This window comes from Phyllostomus discolor, chromosome 2, assembly GCF_004126475.2.
Source record: "Phyllostomus discolor isolate MPI-MPIP mPhyDis1 chromosome 2, mPhyDis1.pri.v3, whole genome shotgun sequence".
Lineage (NCBI taxonomy): Eukaryota > Metazoa > Chordata > Mammalia > Chiroptera > Phyllostomidae > Phyllostomus > Phyllostomus discolor.
The window spans coordinates 139,985,235-140,013,229 of NC_040904.2; the positions used below are offsets into that span (position 1 = coordinate 139,985,235).

Consider the following 27,995-nt stretch of genomic DNA (forward strand, 5'->3'; position numbering starts at 1 on the left):
ACTACCTGGGAAACACTAGCTCTCCCAGGTCTTCAGAGAGCTAGTCCCTAATAATAACGACTATAAATAAAAAACAGAACACACATGACCAGCCTAGCTGATGTTAACAGAGAATGGTGAGGATAAAGAAGAGACGACATTGACAGGCATTGCAAGAGAGGAAACCGAAATAAAAAACAAAAGGATCTTCAAGAATGGAGAATTGAACAAATAGAACCACATACAGCAAAGCTATGAAAAGATAATAGAAAGAAGAAAATATATTAATTTTGAACAGGCAGAATTCCCAATTAAAGACATATAAAGTGGATATATTATTGATTTTTTAAAGAGCTACTTTTACAAATTTCCTTTTAATGCACCTGAGAAGCAATACATTTCAAAGAGATTTCTTGCCTACTAAATTGCATGTCCCTTAGTTTATGGTCATCTGACAGATGTGTTATAACTGTCTGAGCTCATTGACCTGCTATATAATGAGTATAAAAAAGAAAACAATTGCATCATGACAAAAACAGAATCAGCACTGCACCAGCACTATTTAGCAAGTGCCGTTCTACACATAAAATTTGGTGGCTGTACTGGCCTTTTTCCAAAATGTCGGGTATTTCCTAGATTCTGTGGAACTAACAGATATATAAATTCCACAAAGTATCAATTAAAGATGACTCATTCTCTGCAGGGTGAAAGGGCCTTTCTTTGGAGAAAGCAATATTTAGCTTCAATTATGAGTGCATTTTGTACACACTCTTTATGAGCCAGGCACTGCCCAGGTGCATCCTCCAGAGAGCTAACAGACATGAAACAATTAAGTAAACAGTTATCAATTCAAGTGTAAATATAAAATGAGTGGTGTGAAATAATACTGAAGAGACGTCGAATAAAAGAGTGATGAAGCTGCTTGCCAGCAGCAGTTTATAGTCTCAGTCTCTCTGGAGTTAGAGGTCTCCTTTTTTTATACAATAGTAGGGACTTCTGCTGGAAAAATGGAGAGGCAGAGACCTTAAAATGCAGATTTGTGCCACAGATTTCTCCATACGTGTATGTCAAGGGCCAACAGGAAAGAAATTATTTTGAATAGAGTCTAAAACCCAGGCAGTATCGAGATATTTTGCTCTCATAATCCAAATGGACAAATATCTCCAACCAGTACTACCTATAGATTCAGTCATAAGAGGGTCTTTCCTTGAATTCCTCAACCTGAATCCTAGGAGGCCTCACACTTTGCAGCAGCTTTCCTAAAATTCTCCAAGAGCTTTCCTCTGGTACCTGAGAAAGGCTGAGTCTGGAATTGCTATCATGGCAGGGCACCCTCGACAAAAAATAGGTAGACCAGTGTGGGTCCAGTTGCTGAAAGCACTGAAATTTTCTGTTACATTCAGAGTCTTGGACCAGCCAGGGAGGCAGTATCATCTAATCTAACTAAACCATATGGACCTGGGTCCCTGTTTCTCCCTATCAGGGTGCTCCCTAATTCTCGACTCCATGTCCTGCTGAGCACAGAGACTTGCACCTATGGGATTGTTCTGGACCAATGGCCTGCACCTGGTTCCAGAAGGGTAGTGTAACAACTGAACCATCCACTTCTGCTGTCCAGAATGATATTGTGTAATATTGAACCACTGGATTGTTGCCCCACTGATTTTGGGTTACTCACAATGTTTACATAGAAAAAGGACAGGAAAAAGTACTGAATTGGGTCCCTCACACTTTAGGAGTGGTCCTTTCTCTGTCACTTCCAAATCCTCAAAGTTCTTATAAAAGTATACTTGAAGATGAATAGCCCAGAGAACTTTGAGGGCAAGAATTTTGACTTGGGACTTAGTATATGCAACTACTAGGGGGTTATGGACAAGGTGACATATAATTTATTATCTGAACATCCACTGAATCATAAGACTCAAGTGCTCTATGCCTAAGTTTCTTTTTCCATGAGATGGGTGGAGTTAATGCTGTTCTTTCCACAGTCCTAGTGGATCTCCTAAAAAAGAAGTTACCCACAAGCCAGTGTTTCTCATCAGGGGCACTCTTGTCATTTTCAGAAAGACAAGGGATTGTCTACTTATTGAGGATGTTTAGAATCCTTGTCCCCTACTTAACATGTATTAGTTTCATTTTGCAGTCATTGTGACATCTAAAAATGTAGTGGCCTCATTTGACCAACATAAGTAAATATTTGCACTCTCTCCCTGAGGGGTTGATGCTATCTCCAGTGTAAGAGCCAGTCGTGTATAGCCCTGCCAACAGAAATATAATGCAAGCCACAAATGTGAGTCAAATTTTTTTATTTTTCTAATAACCACAGTAAGAAAAGTGAGACAGGGGAGATGAATTTTAATAATATATTTTATTTAAAGCAATATATGAAAACTTTATATTTCTACATGTAATCAGATACAATTATTAATTAGTTACTGTGTATATATATATATATATATACACACATATATTTTACATTGAGTTTTCAAAATATTGTGCATATTTTATACTACAGTATTTAATTTGGACTAGCCACATTTCAGGTGCTCAATATACACACCTGAATAGTGAATAAAGTATCAGCATAGATCAACAGATATTCCTAAAGTTCATACAGCCATAGGAGCTTGCTGATACCTGGACAGAATGAAGCAGACTCACCTTTACAAGTTAGCTAACTCATCAGGCACATGGAAAGATGAACTTGGGATCTATGGGGCAGCTGGGTCAGTTCTATGAAAGAATATTCTTTTCATCTAGAAATAGTTTAATTGGGCTAAAAAATGAATGTAATTATGCTTTTGATCCTGCTTAAAGGTACATTCCTATATATGTTGCATAAAAATAATTTTACCTAATCTATTAAAGTGTCATTTTTTATTGGCATTTACAAACTGGATGTGTCCACAGTCTTTATTAAATTCTTCATTCAAAGGATATTGATTTTGAACTATTTATAGTATTTTCAAGCTCCTCATGACTTTTATTTTTATAATTTTATTTATAAGAAGCAAATTCAAATACCTGCTTTTTCTGGGTCTAGTTTTGACTTACAAAATTCTTCTAGAGCTTTCATTTCTCTTCCAGAGTTTTCTTTAAAATTTTTTTTTCTGTAATTGAAATTTTTGGCTCTTGATCAAATTTTCATCAAAATTTAGTTGTTATTGTTTGTTCTGAAGAATAAAAAGTCTAATCCAACCACCTGGGGGCTGAAAATATCTCACTGTTTTGAATGGGTCTGTCTTATCAATCTCTATGTCCCATTGGTACAGCTGAAAAATTTTGTAGCTTCCATTTACATTTAAAGAGTACAATTTTATTGTTAATTGCAGATTGTGAATAATAATTTATGGATATACAGTAAGGAAAGTATACTAATGAGAGAAATAAAGTGAAAATATTCACTCATTGTGCATTATGGAAAAGTTCCATATTTTAAAATGATCCCCAAGAGTGCTTTAGTTAGCTATTAGATGACTTTCCTAATGATACCAATAATGAAAACCTTTTATAATAAAAAATTATTTTAGGTATTAATTGCACATTTGCATAATTGAATAAAATAAAATTTGGTCCTCAAACTATGAATTCTTGCATAAGATCTAGATAGCCATCAATGTGTTTTTAGTCAAATAGACCTTTCTTACAGCTTATAAGAGTAACTTGTTACATCAATGACCCAAAATTAGTAGCATCGAGTATTATAAATTATTTACTAAAGTAAATTATAAAAAACAGTACTAACAAAATTTGTCCCTGGTCAAGTCCTACAAATATTGAGTAAAGAAATATCAATTTTAATGACAGAGAATAAAATGTATCTTTAAGAGTTCTTATTTACTGATATATTGGTATAATTTCTTGTGTAGTCTTTGTAAGAATTAATATTAACTTAAATCTTTGTATCTCATCTTGAGCTTAATTGGAGACTAAATCCACTTTCATTTTATATATATGGAAATATATATAAATGGTATCTATATATCATATATTTCATATTATATATATGGTATATGTAATACCTTAATCTACTTCAGTATATTGAGCATTTTTCATGTTTTTACTTAGAATAGATACCAAAGAGAAAACAGAGCCCAGAATTAACTCCTCATTTTTAGGTATAGGTATTCTGAATTAAATAATTGCACTAGAAATTATGTGTTTGATGCTTAACATATTTCTCCTTTCATTCCAAGGAGATATATATATTATGTATATGTAATATATATACAAAATATATGTAATATATTTTATATATTATATATGTATTATATAGATAAAATAGATTCCAGGGCCAATAAAATTGCCACTAAACCCAGTAATTTTTTGACCTACTCATAAAAACAATTCTTACAAGGGTCTTTTTTAAAAACAGACCTAGAATTTTTGAAGGTATTATAATGAAATTAACAAAACAAAACCTGCAAGAACATAGGAAATTCTGGAAGTAAATTGTGTACTGGACATAGGGGTCATGCAGGGGAGCAAAAGAGGGTTCCAAAAGCTACACATGGGAAGATTTTAGAAGTCAGGAAATGCTTCTCCATTCTCTTGACATGGAATTGAAGATATTCACTCATTGGCCTATCAATTATCCCATTATAGATATAATTAAAATTTTTTAAATGTTGAAAAACCTCAATACAACACAGATATTTGCTCTTATGTTTCATTGGAAAAATAGTAAGAGAGACCCTGAGACTTGCAAACTGTAGATTCACATGTTTGTCAGTGCATGGGCCACATGTATTACGTTGCTACCGTGTATCACTGCCTAGTCCAAGAGTAGATCATTTTTCACTCTCTCAGTGTGTGTTTATGTGTGTACCCATGCCATTTTATGCATGTTGGTTTGGAAATATAATGACAACCCAAAAAAACAAAGTGGGGAAATGTGATACTAACTCATTGCTCAAATAAGTGTTTAAGAATTTAATTTCAGATTTGACACAATGCATTCAAACTAATGTGGATAGTTACTTCTCCACAGGAGGCTTCATGGAGACAGAAGCCGCAGCTCAGGAGTCCTTGGGTTTAGGCAAACTTGGAACTCAAGCTGAGAAGGACAGAAGACTGAAGAAAAAGTAGGTTTGCAGATTTTTTCCTCCTTTTTCTAACTTTAATTTACACTCTGTCATTACTTGTGGGGAATTTAGAAAGAGACTAGTTAGAAAGAAATCAACAAACAGAAGCAGATATTGCCCTGGCATTCCTTAAAACTATTCAGAGATCACGTTTTCTGATTTTAATTGGTTACAGTTTGAAATGAGTAGAGTTCACCTAGAGTAGAAATGAAGTTTCTCTAAATACACTTGTGTTATTTCAAAACACAAATATATTTAATGTATTTAAACATAGGCCTACAAACATCTATTTGATGTTAAATTCAGTAATGAATCACTATGATAAAATGAGAGAATAAACTATCCTTTATTGTGTTTCTTCTTATGACAAGAAAAGTATCCCCTCTTAAAATGAAGTTTTTCAAAGGAGAGCATTCCTCTGAGTGATTGACTATAAACCTATTTTAGGCTCATAGCAGATTGTTTTACATCTGTCAGGAAACTAATAGTGTATCTTTTCATTCACATATAGTATGGAAGATTTACATGACTTGCAAAATTGGCAAATTTTGATCCTCAGCAGCAATTGGAAAGCAAGTGAATCCATAAATAACTTTAATACATAGTAACATTTTTAGTGATGAAATAGCACATTTATAACATGTCCTTAAAAGCCAATGAATTTCTCTTATTCCAGAATCTGGTGGCTGGTAACACCTTTTCCTCCCTCTCAAATGTTCTTGGCTGTCATCATTGTTACTGTAAGAGAGATGTTCTCATGGTTATAGTATTCAGACTAATCAATTTACTTCATATTTTGCCAACTCACTTTGCTGTTGTGTACTAATAAGGAGAAAATATTACTTACAAGTTGCAGCACAATGCACTCACCTAATTGTTTCATTTATTTGCTACTTACAAAAGTTAGGTATCCAAATTCAGAAGACAAATACTGTGCAGAAAATAGAAATAACACTAGATAATTATTTTTTAAATACAGTGAAATGATTTTAGTAATTATCACTCAAAATGAATATTTAAATATCACAATATGCTTGAAATCTCTTAACTTCATTTATTCCTATCAAAGATTGCTTTAGTCAATGTTATGGTTATTTATTGAGAACAAATTTACATCTTCTCCTTTGATTTTTTTAAAAATTTATTCCATGAGTAAAAGATTTTCAATTTTAGACAATGAAAATTACTTTAAGTCTCAAAGAATAAGAATAGTCACCCTGGCTGGCGTAGCTCAGTGGATTGAGCTCGGGCTGGGAACCAAAGTGTCCCAGGTTCGATCCCCAGCCAGGGTACATTCCTGGGTTGCAGGCCATAACCCCCAGCAACCGCACATTGATGTTTCTCTCCCTCTCTCTCTCTCTCTCTCTCCCTCCCTTCCCTCTCTAAAAATAAATAAATAAAATATTTAAAAAAAAAAAAAAGAATAAGAATAGTCAAAACCAAGCCTGGCTAATGGACTTGGTTTATTTCTCTTAATAGTTATTTTTTATTTTTCCCACAATGAAATATTTACATATATAGTGGTACCTCAGTACTTGTCATTAATGTATGTTGGAACTCATGACAAGTGCCAAAACCAATGAGTAACAATAAAGCATTTTCTCTTGTGGGTCAGCGTCGTGACTCATACAAGTTCTAGCAAGTGTGATGTCCCAAGCAAGCGCCTCAAGTGCTGAAACATTTTGTCTCATCAAAATGTGACAAGTTCTTGAGCATGGGCTGGGAACCAAAGTGTCCAGGTTCGATTCCCAGCCAGGGTACATTCCTGGGTTGCAGGCCAGAACCCCCAGCAACCGCACATTGATGTCTCTCTCTCTCTCTCTCTCTCTCTCTCTCTCTCTCTCTCTCTCTCTCTTCTCCCTCCCTTCCCTCTCTAAAAGTAAATAAAATCTTTAAAAAAAATGTGACAAGTTCAGGGCTTGACAAGTTCTGAAACTGATGAGTACCAAAGTATGCCTGTGATGGCAATGTGGCCAGTTTTTGCATTGTATACAAGGCTGATATTGAGGCAATGCATCACTACCGTTCATTGGTTGTTTATGGTACCAAGTTAAATGTACTTTGACAGCTACTAAAGTTAAACATCCCAATTATACAATGATTTTTAAAATAAAACATTTAAAGTTTAGCTGTTATTAACTTTACATACTGTTGGATTGGTTTGATATTAATGTTATGGAATTATTTTTCAAATCCTAAGTACCCTCACATTCAGAAGCCAATTTTAGTTCTGGATATAATTTGAAAATCTTACTGTGCTTGACTTTTGAGTTTTATTTTGCAACATGTCTTGGCAAAATATGATTTTAAAATGCATTAGATAGAATAATTTTATTTGCTATAATAAAAATATTAAGAACATTCTTTAATATAATAAAAGCTTACATTTCTCAATATAATAATTTCCAGTTGAATAATAGTATTTGGGTTCAAGTGAATCCAACACAGTTAGTTAATGGAAGAACAGAAGTCTTTCTTTTTTATTGCCTGTACTGTAGCAAGAACCCCAGGAGCACAGGTATGTAACCAGGATTTGTAAAAATAGACATATAGTGCCAGCACTCTCTCAGGGCCTGGGTGACACTACCACTGGGCTTCTGGGTGACCATGTGTGAAGTGTCTTCACATAATGAGTTTTATCAGATAGACAAGATAAATCACTTTTAAATTATAGAGTTTCTAAATGTATTTAAATTAAATTTTTATTATTAATTATTATTCAACATTGGCCACTGATTCTTACATTTTCTAAACTATTTAAATTTTTAGTTAGGTGTAGGGACAAAAAGGGGTTTTCCTAAAACTGAATTCCCAAAATAGATAAACCTATCACACAGAAAGAGCTGGGTAGTCACAGTCTTCCAAGATGCGGATGCATAAGTCCTACCTCTCCTTAAAAATAGCATCGACAACTTTATTACTCCATAAAAATGTTACTCTGGAATCAGGGACCATAATCCCACAAGGAAGGAAATGAAAATTTTATGTCTTTAGCGTCTTTGCTTGAAGAAGAAGTTTTGAAATATCAATGTTAAATGTGTTTATATTAATGTCTCACCAGACTTCTTACCTTATTTTTTCTCCTGGAATATATTTAACTTCCAATTACCTATATCATCTCTCTAGAAATGTGATGATAGGGTGTTTGGCAAACTCACTAAATACTTACAGATCCAAAAATATATTTTACATCTAAAATTAATTGATAATTGCCAAAAGTATAAAACTATTAGTTTAAAATAATTTTCTCTCAAAACTTTGAGAGTATTACTCTTCCTGCTTCCAGTCATGTCTACTGTCAATGATTGTCATTCGTATAAAACTGGGAGGGTTTCTTTAACATCTCTTTCTCTAAAAGTCTAAGATTTTTCTTTTTATCTTTGGGGTCCATAAATGTTATGTGTGTTTCTAGTCAATGTTTTAATGTTTCATTTTTCTGCTTTATACTTTTAATCTGAAGATTTTTTAGACTGAACTGTCTTATATTTATTGACCAAAAGGACTTTTATTTTTAGACTCAACTTTGTTTCCAAGAAGCTAATTTTTACAGATAGTATGGCATTAAATATGAAGTTGTCTGTTTCAGGAGCATTACATTCGTCTAACACTCACGACAGTCCTTGACAGGCAGTGAACATATTAAAATTCATGAATACCCAGCGGTCACTTATCTCCAGAAATATAAATTCTGAAATTTTTAAATAAATTTTTGTTTGCTAATATTTTCTTCCTGCATTTTTAACACTGTATAATTTTTACTAAGATATATATTCATGCTAAAATTTGTATCTTGAGATGAATTGAACTATATATAACATAGATCTTAATATATTAACTAATTTATCATTTTTAATTTTACTTGTAATATGAGTAAATATTTTATACTTTTTATTTGTTATGTTCTCCTGAATGGATGTTACTGCTAAATGAAAATGGATTTTATATTTGAAATCAATTTTTCAACATCATTAAAATGAAATTAACATTCCAACTCAGCTATCAGCAGCATCCTCTAGAGTAGAGTTTTACCCGTGGAGCAGGGAAGTCACAGTTCATCATTACCAATGAATCTTTATGTCAGAACTTCAAAGACATAAAAATGAAGCTCTGTGGATTTCATTAATTTATTTCCATTGCAGTCCCGAGGGACTCCTTCAGTACCTAATCTTTAATGTGTTTTAAAACTCTGCATTTTTAATCTTTAGCACTTGGAAGGTTCAGAGGTTGCCTATCTCCAAGCAAAATAAATGTCACAGAAAATATTCCTCATTAAAGTGTCATAGAAATTCTACAACAGTTTTTCATTTAATACATATTTATTAAAGGCCTACGTGCCAAGTTAAATTTAAAAACAACTTGTATTTCAGAGGTTAACTTGTAAGACATATACTAGAAGCTTTAAATACATTTTCCCACCTAAGCAATGCTGTATGTATGGAAGGTGAATGCCTTTGCTTCCCCCACAAATACCTATTTTGTAAGCATGCCAAAGCAACTAAGTCTTGCTAGATTAAGCAAAAGGGAGAATTCACTGGTAGGATATTAGAGATCTCAGAGATTGCAGAAAAGCACAGCCAGGACAACTTCGAAATTTCAATAATAACGATGAAATATTTCTCTAAAGTGTCAATAACTCATGTTTTTTATTCACATTTGTAAATTCCTAGGTGAAAGCATCTGGTTGGCCTAATGTAAAAAATATATTTGTACTCAGATCAATTAGGTATAGTCCAGGGTTCATTTAGTTACAGACATGGCTGTAAGGAAACACTCCTGGGCAACAGATTCAAAAGGATAAAATAGTGTAAAATATTTCAGAACCAAAACACAAGGTACTCCACACTCCTTTCTCAAAATATGTGTCCAAGGGTCCTATGTGGGGCTCTGGAAAGTGCATGTTCTCTGCCTGCCCTGAGCTAGAGATCTGTTGCCTTGATCGTGGATAGTCCTGCCCAGCTCCAACCATGGGCAATTGTAAGACTTTCCTGCACCTAAAACATAATGATACCCAAAGATTAAAGTTCAAGATGCATTGCAATTTATTAGGAAAAATAAAGCTAAGGAAAACCAAAGTACTCTTCCTATATGTTTGATCTATTTGGAGGAACGAAGGAAAGAACATGGAAGGAATAGTTTTGCTGTTTTGAACCCACAGTACTATATTAATAGAGTACATAGAACAGAAGCCCTAAAAAGTGTTGATATCTTTTGTCCATGGAAAATGGAAAATATGAACTAGTAATAGGATTTTAAAACTCAGGATAGTTACATACACTACAAGAAAGACCTCCTTTTCTAAATAAATTTATATTGTTTGTCTTGATTGGTATTAGAGAGATAGACATGAAGACAAATATTGCACTTAAGTATTTCAGGGTTTTTTCCCTTCTCGAAGTCACTCATCTTTGAATAGAATGAGAAAAGTGCCGCAGCCCTACAGCCACCTAATGTTCTTATTTAAAATATGTTTTGCAGGTTAAAGACTAGTCACCTCACTGTTAGTTCCCAATATAAATGTAAAATACCTATTAGATGATCACCAAGAGTAAATGGAGTTCCTCAATAATAAGCTGTGCCCTTAAATTTTAAAACATTTTCTAGACATGCAGATGAAGAAAAACATGCTGTAGAAATATCATATATTGAGTTCAGCAAGGTATTTCATATACTTCTTAAAAGATACTTCTAAACATAAGACGAGAAGGAGACTAACACGTTGCATTTATATGCAACGGGACCATTGTAATCAAAAGGGCTGAAGAAAGGAGCTGGTGATGACTGAGTGAAATAGAAGGTGACCAGCTCAGCACTTTTACAGATGATTTAAATAATAACAGGCTTGTGAAAGCATGAAGCTAGGAGACAGGAGTTAGGTTTTTAGATAAATATTTTTGTTTAAGGGAGAGCCTTATAGAGAGATCCAAATCTAATAAGAAGTTTAATAAAGGCATTTTTGTAATTCTGCATCCAACTTTATTACTATATATATTATTTGTGTATAGGAGGGTATGGATGGGTATAATTTAACTTTAGTGCCTAAGAAAAATGTTCCTGCAAAAAGGGCAAATTAGTGAAGTCTGACAAATAAGTTAATGATTTTCAATATCCATAAAAGCAATTTTTAAGGCCAAAATTTGATGCACTGACCAGCATATAGCTGGATATTGTGTTAATTTCTGGGACATAAGCTTGAAGCAGATATATTCAAAGCAGCATATACATATACTCAGAAGGTCATGACCTGTATTACAAATGACACCAAACCATTTTTTCAAGGAGTGTTAGAAATAATTAGGACTATGTGGCATGCAGACAACAAAGATCCAGATGCTGCCAAGCAAAGAACAACTGAATGTATTCTTTATGGCTCTGGTAAGAGCTTGGACCAAAAGCAGAGGTTGTTATAAATAAATTTGGTCTATATCTAAGTGAGAACTGTTAGTGGTCATGGAACTGAGAAAAAAGAATTGACCACCTGGAAAGAGAATTGTTTCTCATGATTCTTCCCAATACAGCCCTTTCAAGCATATGTATGTGGTAAGGTTGTGATATAGGAGATTCAAATTTCAGCTGTGAGATTGTATTACATGCTCTTTAAATTATTTCTGCCCTGGGATTCTATGATTCTCTATATAATTTGAGGACTGAACTCAGGAGAACCTCTACTTTTTTAAGCACTTGCAGTGCTGGCATATTGTAGGTACTCATAATATATTTTCCGGAAAACTGAATGCATGATTAGAAGCTGGCTGGAGAAAGAACTTTGAGTTGGGTGAACAAGGAAACCTAAGAAAATGGAACAGGAACTAGCGCAGTGACCTCTACCCAGAAGACCAAACCAGAAACTTGAGTTTCATCTTTGCCCTTATTCTCCCTTTTCCTTCTCCTTCAATGCACCTTTGTGTCCTACTATCACCTCCATACACCATTGCTATCACTTTCCATTAAAGTCACTATTATCTCCCTATATGATCACTATCACTTTCATAAACTATCATTATCACCTCCTTATATATCCTTATCATCTCTGTATTCTATCACTCTCACTTCCATATACTACTTCCTCTATGTACTACCACTCTCACCTGTGTATACCTGTCACCTTTGTATACCATCACCGCATATACTAGCTCTTTAAAAATCTCTCAAGTGTGTTGATTTTCTTCTTTCTTTTTTCAGACCATTATACAAAAACAATCTTCACACTTTCAGTCTTACCTTTCTATAGTCCACTCGTCACACATCAGCTAATGAGATCTACCTAAAGCATTTTGGAACCTACGTGAAATCCCTCACTCATTCCCTAGCAGCCCTAGGGTACATTCCAAATGCCTTAGGTGGCCTATAAATTCCTACATTATCTGGTCCCTATTTGTTTCACCAGCTCTGTTTCTCTATTTCCAATCATACACATTATGGTCTAAATATACTTAATACTATTTATTGTGTATGATTACTCCTATATCCTAGTGTGAATGTATTCTGTTCCATTTTCCTCCTCATCCTGTGTATAGTAATGATAGTAATCTATTTATATGGAATAAATATTTAATAACCACATCGAGCAGTTATGATATGCTAGCTGCTATTCTATACATTTTATGTTGTTACAATTTTTTATTTTCACAAATCCTTTGAAGTAGAAACTGCTGTTTCCTTCCACACAGGAGGAAACGTAGTTTTCCAGGCACTGTGGCATACAAAAATTCAGATTTCCTTAGCCCAGATCTTGTCTGAATTATTTAGGGTCTCAGGGCAGGGACACAGTATGTAGTCCAGTCTCTCAGTTGCACCTTGAAGGCCCTATATAATTTTAAATGGTCTATACAGGGAATCAAAAAACCCTCATTCTCTTCATATTCTGAAAACAAGTCGCATATATTTTCCCCTAAAGAATATTTTCTTATCCAACCCTATTCCTTCCTTCAAAATGAGCAACAAATATATTAAAACCAAGTTTCTTTTTTAAGACTGAGGGGGTAAGTAGTTTCAAAGCATAAGATGTAGCCACATTATGAAATTGACTTTTTCTGATATAATTAGCCCTACATAGTATTTCAAAATTGATATAACAATGGTAATGATCACTAATAACTAAACAATATAAAAATTACAATGTGTGCTAGCATCAATCTAACACTATTTATTCCAGTAAAACTTACTGAGTTAGTGTCTAATAAAAAGGATGATTTAGTTCCTTTTCTAAAAAGAAAAACATGTCACTAATTGAGGTACATTTAAATATAATGCTGCCATCCTAGTCTAGAAAGCATTCTCCATATTTGCTTCCACAAATATAGGATGTTGCATTAGCTCATATTTTTTTCACATTTTTTATTGTTGTTCAAGTACAGTGGTCTTCATTTTCCCCCTCCACTGCCCACCACCCCAGCCATCCTCCCTTGTGTTGTATTTTTTATAAGACTATTGAAGATGTGGTTTCTTTCCACAGTTATTTAAAATTAGCCATTCGTGAAGCAAGTTTCTCTTCCATGCCCCCGCATTTCTAAGAAGGACAGTGACCATCCATGTCCTATTCCCAGGGTTTTATTTTAAAAAATAGTCTTCACCAAAAGACATTTCTTTCAAACTATGTGTGTGTGTGTTTTATGCATATGTATATACAAACATACAACTAAATGTGTTTCTTTCAGAACCTGTATAATCAAAACTTTAATTTTGGGCTTGACTGAGTTAAGTTTGTAGGCAAGTGAGTAACAAAGTTCTTAGAAGAATAAAGATTCTTAACATCTTTTAAAAATTTCTCTGAAAGCTTTTTGAAGTGAATATTAACTTTAAAGTTATTTTTAAATTAGTATCATGATGAAGCATACTTAGAAGTTTTCAGCCATTTGCTTTCATTTATAAGGATCGGTAGAACTGTGCTTGGCTATCTATTTGTATAAATAGACTGACTTTGTGTATAAAGCAATTCCTGCCATTACCCTAAGGAGCTCTTATATCCACGTAGCTCACCCCATCACAGCCTGATCTTTAAGTTTCAGAGCTTCATCATTTTCACTATCATTCCCTCTCTAACTCAGACACCTCCCAAGGTTTAGTCTTATTCTGAACCTTGTCATCACTGCCATCATTCTGTTCCAAAATTACTGATTTATGCATGTCATTCCTTTCTAACTGGAGTCCTCTCTTTATCAATTTCTTTCACTATCATATTTTTAAAAGTTACTATCCTTTCCCACTGCATAAGCCCTTTTTCTATCCTCTCTTCCTTTTCACTTTAGACTCCATGTCCATAATTTCAACACAATCAAAACTCCCTAAATTCCTTAACTCCCTTTTCTTTGCTCATACCCAAGTGTCACAACCACAGCCACCAAAGAATTTTCATTCTCCATGTCTATGTTTGGGCACCTCTGTGTGGTAGAGAAAATTATAGAAGGCAAATTAGCTTCCGCTTCATTTGAAATTTGAACACTGCCCAGTAATCTCAATATTTTCCTCTCACCAATCTTTCAGCTCTCTGCAGCCTTTGTTAGAGAACTCCACTGTCCTCAAACCTGCACCTTCTGCAGATGAGCTCACACTCTACCATACAGGGAGAGCATGAAGAAAACAGCTGAGTACTCTCAATTATTTGCTAACACACACTGACACTTGCCCCCATCCTGCCTTTTTATTATTACAGATAACCAGGCTTCCCATTTTCTCAGTTATGGTGTGCTGGTGTCCCACATGCTCCTATACTTTCAGACTCTGCTCCCTTCTGTGTCATGACCATCACCATTTAAACATTGTCAAGTTTAGCCTATTAAAAGAAAGCCTGTGTTCATTCCACTTTTTCACTCCAACTACTACCCATCCACTTCTCAACCTGGTGCTAATAACCAGTTTAAGAATATTTCTGAGTTATCCACTTGAACCTCCTAAAGCAAGAGGCAATTACAGTATACATATAAAGCTCATTTAGTGAATTATTTCATGTGAAGTTTTATATCCACAGTTTAGTTTATAAACAAGTGAAGGCCCATTCATTTAATAGGAGATCTAGAAGATTAAAGTAAGACAACTGAAAACTTTAAGGCACCTGTTTTGGAATATAAGACATATGTTAGCAGGTAATATCTTCTTGTTGTGTCTGGATGTATGCTGACGTTCCCAAGGAAAACCCTGTGTCAGTAATTTGATTTGATCTTATTCATTGGATGGTAACTTACCCTGATCTTCTCTATGTGACTGAAAATTTGTTATTTGCCTATTACTTACAGTGATCTTTAACTAAAGAACATTTATTTTTGACAGAATCTCTCTCACTACTATCATAAACTTGACAATTTGGAGAAGAGAGAAAAAGAATTATGGGGCTATATGTGACTATAAATAACTGCTTGTAGGAAAGAATTTACTAACTTTTATAATGTAAATTAAACAGTTTATCCAAACTAAAAATATATCTTTGCATGCATACATCTTTGATATGAATTTATATTACCACAAAATCTCTGAGTTACTTAGGACTATAGCTTTTTTCTTTGTTGCAGAACATATTTTAGAACAGGGATATCAAACTCATTTGCACTGGGAGCCACATTAGCCTCGAGGTCGCCTTCAAAGAGCCAATGTAATTTTATGACTGTATAAATGTAACTACTCCTTAACTAGAGGCAAGGCGCTTGGTGCTGCCACAAGGTACAAACATGGTGCCAGGCCAGATAAAGCAAAGTGGAGGGCCGGATTTGGCCCGGGGGCCTTGTGATTGCCACCTGTGCTTTAGAAAGTCATGAGCTGAAACACTTAATATTTTAAAGTGAGATACCTGCTCAAAGTGGCTTTTAAATTAATTGACAATGGAAGAGAAGAAAGTTCATGAACATTATGAGAAATCAGATAACACAAATTGACAACAAACATATTAGAACTTTAAGCAATACTTTTTGAGTGATACTTTTTTATTTGTGTTTTCTGTTTACTTTCATCATTTCTCATGTTTTATGTTTAAGATGTGTTTATTGGTGCAAGTTTCCCATTTTCAAAAGCTATAAATGAAGATGTGAGGAATATTAACATTCCACTTTGTGCAGATTTAATTTGCTTGCTTTATTGGAGAGCTATTCTTAGATAACTGGTAGGCTGCAGAAGATAATTTTGTCCCTGGTAATAACTGGCCTAAATCCTTTTGGCAATTTTCATGTAAAGCTCAGAAATCACCTTGTTCTCAAGGCTCATGAAAAAGTCCACAGGTTGTGCACATGAAACCTGTATAATTTTGTTAACCAGTGTCACCCCGATAAATTCAATAAAAAGGAAAAAAGACGAAGTGGCAAGGGAGCAAGAAAGATGCTGTGAGAGCTTGTGGACACTGAAGAGCTACTGTCATGGGTCCAGACTGTGTCTCAGGATGTGTTCACTACATCAGGTCACATTCTTTCAGACTGACTCAAAGCTTGGGGAAGTAATATGGGGGGAAATAAAGGTATCCAATGAGTCAGAAACTGTAGTATGTGAACAAAAATGGAAACGTCCTTTCAATCACCCATGTCTTTAATTTCTCAGAATTGCCATTTCAGGATAAACATTTCTACTAGGAAAAAAAGAGGCCCTGAAATAGCACTGTTTCAATGTTTTGAGACATTCAAGGGAGTAGGTTTCTTGTGCTCATGCACAGGGGCTTGTTACTTGTCCTAGGGAAAATGAGAGTACTTTCCTGGCCATTGCTAACAAGAAAGAGAAGTGTCTAGATATTTCTGAATGTGAGAAATGCATTCTCTATTGAATCTAAGAAAAAGATCACAGGTATGTTGACAGGAAGACCATATTAATCACCTAGAAGCTATCTCTTTTTGGTCTTAATTTACTTAATGTTGCATGTATGCTATAAAAAATATGCATTGATTTTCTTCAGACATTGTGATGCCAACTTGTATGAACAATTATGCTTTTGTTTATTTGAAAATTTAAATAGCTTGCCATAGCTGTTCCACTGCTATTGTCAAAGAATATGCATTTCTTCGTGATGCCTGTTTAATAAAATAATACAAGGTTTCTCTGAATGAATGCGTTTAGAGGAGGCATGTGCAGGGTGTTCCGTTGCCACATCAAGCTTTTCTTTATAATGATTCTGTGATAAAAAAACAATGATTTGCCTTATTACTGAGATAGGAATTTCTGCTTCATATTTTGTTACATTGAATGTACTTTATGAGTTGTAGTGAAACTTTTATTTTTCTAAGGTTTATTCTGTTATGCTTGCCTAGAAACTGTAAGGTAATATTTCCATGGCTTTTGGTTGAATTATTTTTCCATATTCTCCCGGTGCCTCTACTATATCAGGGAGAAAGTGGGCTCCTTCAACACCACATTTAAATCATTGTTGGTTTTGTAATGATTTCTGACAATGTTGATGAACGAATCCCATTCATTATCATTCTTCATAGCAGCATTCATAAAGGTCCATTCTCGTAACTGTTTCTAATGAAAAAGAATCAACTGGCACAAACTCAACACTTATCTTACCAGTTCAAATAGAGGAAGAAGTAGTGTGGCAAGAGGAGATAAGTTATAGAATTTTTTTATACTTCCTCATGTTCTGATTGTGGGCACATACATATTTACAGAAATAAAAATACTAATTATCATTATAGCACCTGTTAGAATTATAAATTTTTGGACCTGCAATGCACAAATTTCTTTCTGCCCCAAGTTGAGGAAATTCAAGATCAGAACCTGCTAGTAATTTTGACTGAATCATGTATGAGAACTAGATAAGATATTCTGATGCTCAAACCAGTACTTGCTTCCAGTTGCTGCCTCTCCAGAAGTCTACTGTACTTTTTCTTGAGCCCTACCAGTAGGTTATTATGGCTGTATGTGAATCTGCATGCCATTTAGTAAGTTATGTGCTTTATTTATAAAATAACCCAGTAGTGCCATGAGGTAAAGCATGTTCTTTAACAAGGCGCCTGATTTCCTTCCGGAGTATACTAGAGGCCGGGAAAAATGTGGTCATGCATGTTTCAGAGTGACTCATTTTCAAGAGCCAGACTTACAGGTCAACTGTTAGAACTACCCTCAGCCTGGTCATGGTTTTGGACGCAGTGAGTATGTGTGTCATGGTGAAAAACAATAAGACACCATATTTTTCTCATATCTGAGCTTTTGCACATCTGAAATAATGCTCTTATTTTATTCCATGGCTTTCTTTGGATTGAAATGTATCCGTTAACATTTCTGTGCTTTTCTTTTCCATCCACCCTTCTCCATCTCATGAAAAGCACATCTGGGTAAGTTGAATCACAGTGGCTGCTGAACATGCTTATTTTCAGCACCATCCTCTTTTTCTTTTCTCTTTAGTGTTTCTCTTTTCGGTTGTAACACGAGCTGCACTGCCTCTGACCTAAAACGAAAATTGTAAAGTGTATTTATTTCCACATCATAAAAGGAATCATTGGTTCAGAGAAATGTTTCTATTTGAATTATTTATGTGGCCTTCCAGGCACTTCTATTTTTTTTTTCAGTTCTATTAGACACATGTCAGCAGACATTCCAGACATCATTTTCCCTAGCTTTCAAGGCATTCTCCAGGAGTCAGTGTGGCAGTCAGGCAGGCCCAAGTCACAGCTGCAGACTGCCGGGGTGCTTCTGGCTGTGCTGCATGACTGAACCTGCCTCTGTGTCCCCTAGTGCTTTGTGGTCCTGCACCGCCCTTGGAGTCAAGAGACAATTTTGCCAATGACTAGAACTGCACTTAGCTCAAGAGGGTAAAATGCTAGATCTTCCCCCGTAGAACTTGTACACTCAGATTCCGAAGTCATCTTTGGTTTTGGTTGAACACTTTTCGTTTTGTGTTTTTCCCATTGTTTCCAGTACATGGGTTAATTTTTCAAGATTTAAAAATGTGTACTATTCAGATTACAGCTTCAAATTTCAAATCTTGCCACACCGTTGTCCACATTCATTCTATTTTTTTCTTTTTTGCTCAATCTCTCCACCTACCCAGTACCAGCCCCCACAAGAGCTGTCAGCCTGCTCTCTATATATGAGTCTATTTTGCTTGTTTGTGTTCTTGTCTTCCTCTGTCTTATTTCACTTAGCCTAATTTTTATAAAATATTGACATTGGTGTAAACTTTTACATTGGTAACATGGCGAACTATTTAAAACACTTTAGATGGGGACACATACTGCTTTTGAATTCAAAGCCAAAAGTTGAGAAGTAGTAAATAAAATGGCTCCAATGACAACCTGATGGGTGTGTTTCAGTTGGTTGTCATCTCACAAAGTGAAAGTTCACTGGTTCTATACCCAATCAGAACACCATGCCTGGGTTATGGGTCTGGTTCCCAGTTAGTGTGTGTACAAGAGGCAAGTAATCGATGTTTCTCTCTCACATCATGTTTCTCTCCCTCTCTTTTTCCGTTCCCTCCCCTCTCTCTCTCAAAATAAAATAAAATTAAAATTAAAATAAACAAAAAATTTTAAATGGCGCCAATGAGATGCAACTATCCAGGAAACTATGGAGAGTGTCAGTAATTGGCTCTATGGATATTTATTTTCCCCTACTGTAATTTCAAGTTATAGTTACTCCTGCTAATTACTTAACAATGCCATATTTCCTCCAGTTAAAAAAATTCATGATATTAATGGAAGCTCTAATAAGTGTTCTTAAAAATGTAAGGCAGGGTCTGGGTACAGTAGTGTTCCACACTTCTGGCTGATTGTAAGTTGTAAAAACTTACATTTTTAAAATAATAAATATTATGACATAAGATTTTAAAGCTCTGTTTTCATATCATCACATAATAGTTGTCTTCTGTTTTTTAATTACTTTTAAGTTTCATGAGGAAAATAATCCCAAGAAATAACACTTCATTTCTATACCTCTTTTGAATGAAATATTGAAAGATCATAAATGCATAATGCACTGTCATTTATGAACTCCAAGGAACCAATATAATTGCTTTAATTCTAAAATGCAATTTCTTGTTGTCTCACTTATGCTTCTGGAACTTAAATATTTTGAGCCTCAAAATTATTTTCATAGTATAATTGCTGAAAGGAAGCTTAGGAGGTTAAAACAACAGGAGAAGACAGAACAAACAGTGAAAATGTGCGAAAATTTGGGATGGAAAAAAACATTAAATTAGACATCAGAAGACAAGAGTTTAAGCCACAAATTTCCCACTTGTTTGCTGGATACCCTTGAGTAACTGACTTATATTCTCTGTACTTACTAACATTACTTTCCACTTTCTATCTTCATGTCAGTATGAGAAAATACGGATGACCTCAGAAGTATGGGAACTATAGACTTCAAATCTGAGTGAAAGGGTGCCCAAAATTAAATGAAGTACTAACATAATCCAGTCTAAATGGTACGCAAATAACCTGAAAAATTAGCAATGTTCCTCCAGTAAGTCCCTAGTTTACTACTAAGAAGTGATTGGGGTGAACAGGCCACAGTGTCTTGTAAAAGTGAAATTGTTTAATGAAAGATAATAAAAGCCCCTTTAGTTTTCAAAACAGCAGGGTGTATCTTATTGCTGTATTGTCCCATCACAGTTGTGCAAGTGTGTTTATACCTTTTTAATGGCTTTGATTAAATTCATAATAAAGTGAGGAAGGAAATTATGTAAATCCCAACTCAAATTCACAAGTAAATTAAATTTCTTGTCTGTGACTATGCTCACTATTTCAAAGAGCTTGAAGAAAAAAGGTTTCAATAGGAATGATCTTTGGTTTTAACATAAGCAAATAATTTCAGTTCTGAACAACCTATCATGTGTTCTTAAACTCTAAGTAAAACACTACTTACTTATGTAATGGGCTTTTACATGAACTGCTCTGAAAATGTGCCATAATGGGATTCACAAATACACACACTTGCCATGCACAAAATCACAGTGTGCTGTGCTTTACAAATCAGGTCAAACATTAATGTTGGATTTGAAACTCTCGGTATCATGGAGCTAAATTGTGTATTTAGGTAATCGATGTTCTGAAGCAACTGATTGAGATTTGTAATATATTTCTGTTTAGAATAATTATGTTAATTAAGATATACATTTTTAGCTTGCAAATGTTAAAAGAAAAAGTGAAGTGCATCTTACTAAAGTTATGTAATGGGAGTCTATGATTTAAATGCAACAAACAAAACAAACAAAAAAATTTTTGAAGGGCCACAATGTTCAATGATTTTTCAAAAAAATTGCACAGTTAAATTTCTGTTCAGAAAGAGAATAGAATTATTTGAGCACATTGGAATGATTCTTAACCAGATTCTCATCACAAATCCCAAACCAGGTCAGACTTTTGGATCATGTGGAAAGGGTACTGTTCTGACGAAGTGGCTCAAAAAATGGACTACAAAAATATATTACAGGATGCAATTTACTTAAACAAAAGTGCCTGAATGTGAGCACTGGCTGACATGTCAACATTCACAACTATTTACCGAGCACCCCTTTTATGCCAGGCCTTGTTGTAGATGCTTCAAATTCACCTCTGAGCAGAATACATGAAGCATTGCTTCTCTTCAAACTTATTTTCTATTGGAAGATGACAGAGAGGAATAAATACCACTCTGTGTTAGAAGATAAGATAAAAACAATGAAGCAAGGAATGGGGATAAGGAGTCTTTGGTGGAAGTTATGGGAGGGAAGGTAAGAGACATTCAGAAAGAAGGTGACATTTGAGTAAAGATTTAAATTAGGCAAGGAACTAAGCCATGTAGTAGAGGGGGGCAAGAATTTAAGACAGGGGAAACAGCAGGTGCAAAGTCCCTGAGGTAGAAGGAGGCCTGGGCTATTTTCAAGTTAACAGCAAGGAAAATGACATTGCTGGATGACATGACACTTGAGTCAAAGAGATTAAAAAAAAAGTAGGGTGGATTTTAAGAGCTGCCTTGGCTTTTATTCTCAGTGATGCAGTGAGTAATTGAGAATTTATGGGCAGAGAAGTTATGTCATCTGGCTTAAGTTTCAACAGGATTACTCTAGTTTGTGTGGTACATTTTTTATTAGGGAACTAGGCAGAAATTCACAATTAAAATGTTCTAATTTTTAAAAATAGCTTTTAAACAACTCATAATTCACTTGTGAAAATGATATGTGCTTTCTAGGTTCTGAGTGTGTTTACTTGCTTTTTTACTAAATATATAAAAATGATTATAAATGTATACTTGTTCCTTCCACTTTAATGCCACTAACCTGTCACATAACCAAAATTTTTCCTTTTCATGATGGACATAATATTACAACTCTTAATAATGCTCTTCACCTCTGTAGAGATCTACTCCAAAGGAGGTCTACTCTATACTTTCTTGCATGAATTCTACACTCAGTCCTGTCCCTGCGTCTCAATGCTTTTACTACTTATCCAGCTTGAAATGCTACCCCCATCTCCTTCCTACCTGCCCTCAAAAGCTCAGTTGCCACAAAGACTTCAACAATTGCCATTGCTATTAGCTCCCTTTCCAAAATCCTCACACTCATAATGTGCATTACTGATTTTTATCATCTATTTGTATATTTCATTATGTTTTCAGTTTCATGTGTTTAGTTTTTCTATTTAGCCAGGGATCTACCGAAAAACTGGGTCAATGTCTATTTCACAACAGATATTCAAAAAGTACTGATGGTTGGTTGGTTAACCTTCAACCCATTTTTATAAATACATCTGTCACAATGAGACCAAGCTTTTTGAATCTGGTTTTCAATGAAGGAATGGCATGAGGAGGCTGAGGGAATGGGTGATGGCGGGGCAAGGCCCTTGAGGAAGCCCATTGGTTTGTTGGATTCCTGGCATCAGTGTCGCTGTTCCCTTTCCCTGGTGCTGAATAGCACACTTGCAGAGATTACCCATGTTTTCTTGCTATCCTTTCAAAGGAAAGAGCAGGTGATTTATGTATCTCTTTGGCAACTATAAGTTCAATTTTTGTTTTGTCTCCTTGCTTATTTTCCACACTGCATTTTTGGTGGTAACATCTTTTGCAAATAGAAAAAGCTATTGTGTTGAGAGACATTTTTGATTATGCCTTTTAACATATTATAGTCCACCATAATAAGCAATTAATTGATAGTAGGATATAATAAAATGATACATTTAAAGCTTTTATATGATGCTAATTATTGGTTCCAAAACACAGAATACACATATTCAAAAAATAATTATTTTATACATTTTTTATTATTTCTGTGTGAGATGAAAGCATACTAAGGCACAGAGAATACATTTTTTAACATGGTTCTGGCCAGGTATATACAGCAGGAAAATGAACTTGCTATTTCAATAATGAGCAAACTCAAACTATTTTTATAAATGGATGTCAATTCTAAAGGCTCAGTAGTAGGGAGAATGATTACAGATTCATTTGTCAAGGCTCTTTACAACATTTTATTGTCAGAAACAAACATTTGTTGTTATTGAGGTATTTTACTTTCTTTAATAACAGGAGTGATTACAAATGGAAGTAAGGGTACTATTGAATTTCACATCTTACATTGCATCATTGTGATAGAAATCAATGTACCTCAGAGCTCTCTTCAAATAAAAAATAATTTTGTAGTCTAGACAAAAAAAAAAAAACTTCCTAAGATAGCCACCTGGACCCAGAGAAAATACTAAAATTAAGCACATCATTTGAATGTGGCTAAAATGACCAAATGTATCTTATGCCTCTATATACAGGCATTTCCTCTGCCATTAAAATAATAAAGAAGCATGAGCAAGGCAGATGGAAGAAGCCACATTTACATCCCATAATGTATGCTTGAATATGCATATTCTTGTTAAAGGAATATGACATTTGCTGATAATATAATTCAGCTTCTTAGGATTAGCATTTAATGGTTGAATTTTAGTGAATAAATGTTAGGGAAAATTATTTTTAGATGTGTTTCATTTCTAATAAAATCAATGAATGATTTTCATGTATTATGCAAAGGAAGGAAGAATTCTGTTATTCTGTATTACGTCATGAAAAGCTTATAAAGGATTATTTGATTTTTTAAATAATGTAATTAAAAATAATCACAGCCATATTTTTCCATATTACCTAACTAATAATCTTTGTCATATACTTCAGGCATGAACTTCTAGAAGAAGCTCGAAGGAAGGGATTACCTTTTGCCCAGTGGGATGGGCCCACTGTAGTCGCATGGCTAGAGGTAAGACAGTTAAACCAGAAGGCTCTTAATTCAATCACTACTCATTTGATAGCTTTTTTTTCTTTTAGAGAAGAGGTAAAGGCATATTTCTGAAGTCATAGCTTTCCAATAGCCTGGAGTAGCTCATAAAGGTTACAGAGAAGAGCTCTCTCCATATTTAACACTTTTGTGTTTTCCAAGGTACCATTGCCACTTAAGCACATACTGTTCCTTTGCTTATAGTATAATTCCTGAACCTAATTATCTAAGTCCTAGGAGCCAGCTAGGCTCAAACACTTGGAATAAAGCAGAAGACATACCCCCTTGCTCCCTTCTGTGTCTAAACAGAGTGTTATAATGAAACAAGAACTATATTCAGCATTTTGTGCACAACACAGGGGTCTGGAAAAATTCAGTAACACCTGAGCAGGGTGGAGGGCATCAGGAGCTGACAAGCACAATAAAGAGAGTTCATATTTACCACAAAGGGACCATCACACTACTTATCAGTAGTGTTCACTCCCCCTTCCATTTAGTTCTTTAAAAAGGGCTTCTAGACACTGCCAGAAAATGCCAATGTCAGGACAAAGAACACAGGCTTTTCCTGCCTGACAGCGGCAATTAGAAGTCATTGTTTTAAATGGTTTGGGATTATAAAGTCACCCACCTTCATTATCATATCATACTCAAAGCTAAAGAGTTAATCAGTGAGGAGAAATAAAAGCCATATGAGTTTTAAAATTTGTCCTACCCTTTCTTTCCACCAGTATTCCCCTCTCCCCTCCTCTCTGGTCACTGTCAGTCTGTTCCACATTTTCATGCCTGCGGTTCTATTTTATTTATTAGTTTATTTTTTTCATTAGCTTCCTCTTATAGGTGAGGGAACTAGACAAAGAACATGTATGAATGACCCACGGACATGGAAAACAGTGTGGGGCTGCACTGTGGGAGTGTGGGATGGAATGGGCAGGGGAGGACAAAGGGGGGAAAACTGAGACGACTGTAGTAGAATAACAATAAGAATGATTAAAAAATAAAATAAAAATAAAATTTGTCCTATATAAGTAGATATAAAAACATGTTTTGCCCTTTTTTCTCGGACTGGGAGAAAGAAGCTGTGCCTTACTATATTTTCTCAAATCAGTCAGGAGGTTTTTAGTAATCAGAGCTGCTACTTCCAAACATGACTTTAAAATTTCTATATTTTAAAAATTAATTATAAGACAAAATGAGGAAATATACCTCAAATTTGATAGCTCTTCTTTGTTCAGTTTCACTCCATTAAAGTGAGCTACACTGAGAGAGTGAGTTCATCACTTGCCAGAATAGCAGTAACTCCCCCTTTGGAACAATCGTTTGATAAAAGAAAAAAACAGATATACTGACATTAAGGGGCTAGGAAATGACAAGCAGTAAAGTTTGTGCTAATTAAACCTATCCTGAGCACACAAAAAGTGCTCATAATGTGCTTTGTGACTAAAATTATGAACTGAAATATGATGAGTGAGGCAGATGATCCAATGAATGAGACCTCTTAACTCTAGTGCATACAGCCTGCTAAGAATGATATAAATCTGGTGCTTCACACACCATTTATCCACATCAAAAACTTTTAAAAGTCTAATCAGGGATGACATTGATAACAATGTATTTGAGAAGCATTTGGGTCAATCCAAATATATCCACAAGTTTTTGTAGAAATCTAAATATCTTACTTAGAAGAAAGGAGGTGGGAAATAATTAATGTCCAGTGAGGATATATTTGGATGTTTAGTTATACTGAACATGTTGAGTTTATAAACTAAGAGGTCAAGTCCCACCTTCAGTCATATCCAATCATGCCTGTCAGGGTGAGGTCCATTCCTCGTGTCTAATCTGCTGGAAGAGTCTATAAACAGTTCAGTCATGCACTGTACTTAGATTCCCCTCTCTGCGTTCTTTTACCTCAGTCACAGACCAGTCCACAGTAACCCCAAGATTTGACTTTTTGTTTGTTTTCCCTATAGAGACAAGTGGTCTTCCAATATATCAGAAGTTTTAAAAATAAAGGATAGCATCTGTATTAGTTATCTATTACCATGTAACAAATTATCTCTATACTTAGCATTTATTTTTCTCATATTTCTGTGGGTCAGGAATCTGGACATGACTTGGCTATGACCTCTGTTCAGTCTGTCATAAGGCTACAAGTTAAGGTATCAGCCAGGGTGACAATCTTCTCAAGACTTAATTTAGGGACACTATGCTTTCAAGCTGACTCATGTTTTCACAGCTGTGATTCAGTTTCTTGATTGCTGTTGTCCAGAAACATCTGTTCTTTGCTATATGGGCCTCTTCACAGGGTTTCTTCACAGGGTAGCTGGCTTCCCCCTGGATGAGAAGTCCAAGAGGAATGAGCAGGAATGAGAGGACTAACAGGAATGAAGCTGCAATCTTTTCATAATCCAATCCAGAAAGTGTCATCCCATCACTTTTACCACAGTCTGTTCTTTAAAAACAAACAAACAAACAAACAAAAACACTGAGGCCCTGGTCAGGTTGCTCAGTTGCTTGGAGTATCATCTCATTCACCAAAAGTTTGAAGGTTTGATCCCCAGTCAGGGCCCATATCTCAATCGTGGGTTCAGACCCTGGTCGGAGCTCATATGGGAGGCAATTTATCAATGTTTCTCTCTCACATTGATATTTCTTTCTCTCTCTCTCTCCCTCCCTTCCTGTGTCTCTAAAATCAATAATTAAAATATCCTCAGGCGAGCCTTAAAAGAATTTTTTTGAAAGTTACTGAATCCAGACTCAAAGGAGCAAGATTATACCAGGGCAGAGACATTGGGAGGAGTTGCTCATTGGGATGTACTTAGAAGTCTTAGAATAACAAAGCTGAATTCTTTCACTTTACAAAGGAGAAAAATAAAGCTGAAGTTTAGAGGGTTAAATAACTCACTGATGACAGGACAGGATTTGATGCAGCCCAGGCCTTCTGATTCTTGGCATTGTATTCTGCTGATTTATAGTTTTTCTTTTTCCTCTTCTCACTTTTCTCACTCTCATGCCCTCCTTTTGCTCAATCTGTTCATATCAATGAATAAAATAGCCCTGTAGTATTTGGAATATTGAAAAACCAAGGTTTAAACTGCTCACTTGCATGAGTCACCCTTTCCCCTTATAGCTAAGTAAGAAGTATGTCCTCTTACCCAAAACTCGTGATGAGGGGAGGTACAGAGAACACTCCTTTTTTAAAGTATATGTAATTCAGATGCTGCAACATGCATGTGAATTGGCATTCACCCCGTGCTTAAGATGTGTGCCAGGTACTGTGCTGTGACCATTGTACTATTGATTCATTTGTCTCTCAATCATCACAGCAAATTTGAAAATTTGAAACTCCTAATTTCTCATTCATTATTCATGTTGTTACTCTCTTTTGCTAAAGTTTTCCAAATGTTTATAATGTGAATATCTTTCTTTTTAAAATATATTATTTATTTATTTTTGAAATATATTTTATTGATTATGCTATTCCAATTATCTCATTTTCCCCCTTTATCCCTCTCCTCCCTGTATAAACCCTCCCATATGCATCCTACTGCCCCTACCTCCCTTTAGTTCATGTCCATGGGTCATACATATAAGTTCTCTGGCTTCTATATTTACTATACTATTTGTAACCTCTCCCTGTGTATTTTGTACCTACCATTTATGCTACTTATTCCCTGTACCTTTCCCCCCATTCCTTCCCTCTCCCTGCTTATAACACTCCATGTGATCTCCATTTCTATGATTCTGTTCCTGCTCTAATTGTTTGCTTAGTTTGTTTTTGTTTTTTCAGGTTC

At 35.0% G+C, this 27,995-nt stretch overlaps 1 protein-coding gene across 19 annotated transcripts in view; it reads left to right on the forward strand.

Annotated features, from left to right (window-relative positions):
• PPFIA2 (PTPRF interacting protein alpha 2) overlaps positions 1-27,995 on the forward strand; it is a 461,362-nt gene that overhangs the window by 397,151 nt on the left and 36,216 nt on the right. For 11 of the 19 annotated variants that reach the window (XM_028532610.2, XM_036018632.1, XM_036018631.1 and 8 more), the window contains 2 exons: positions 4,970-5,063; positions 24,105-24,186. In XM_028532610.2, coding sequence (XP_028388411.1) covers positions 4,970-5,063; positions 24,105-24,186 — 176 coding nt within the window. Of the gene's footprint in view, positions 1-4,969; positions 5,064-18,295; positions 18,305-24,104; positions 24,187-27,995 lie in introns of all 19 variants that reach the window. The other 8 variants (XM_036018625.1, XM_036018623.1, XM_036018617.1 and 5 more) reach the window with 1 other exon arrangement.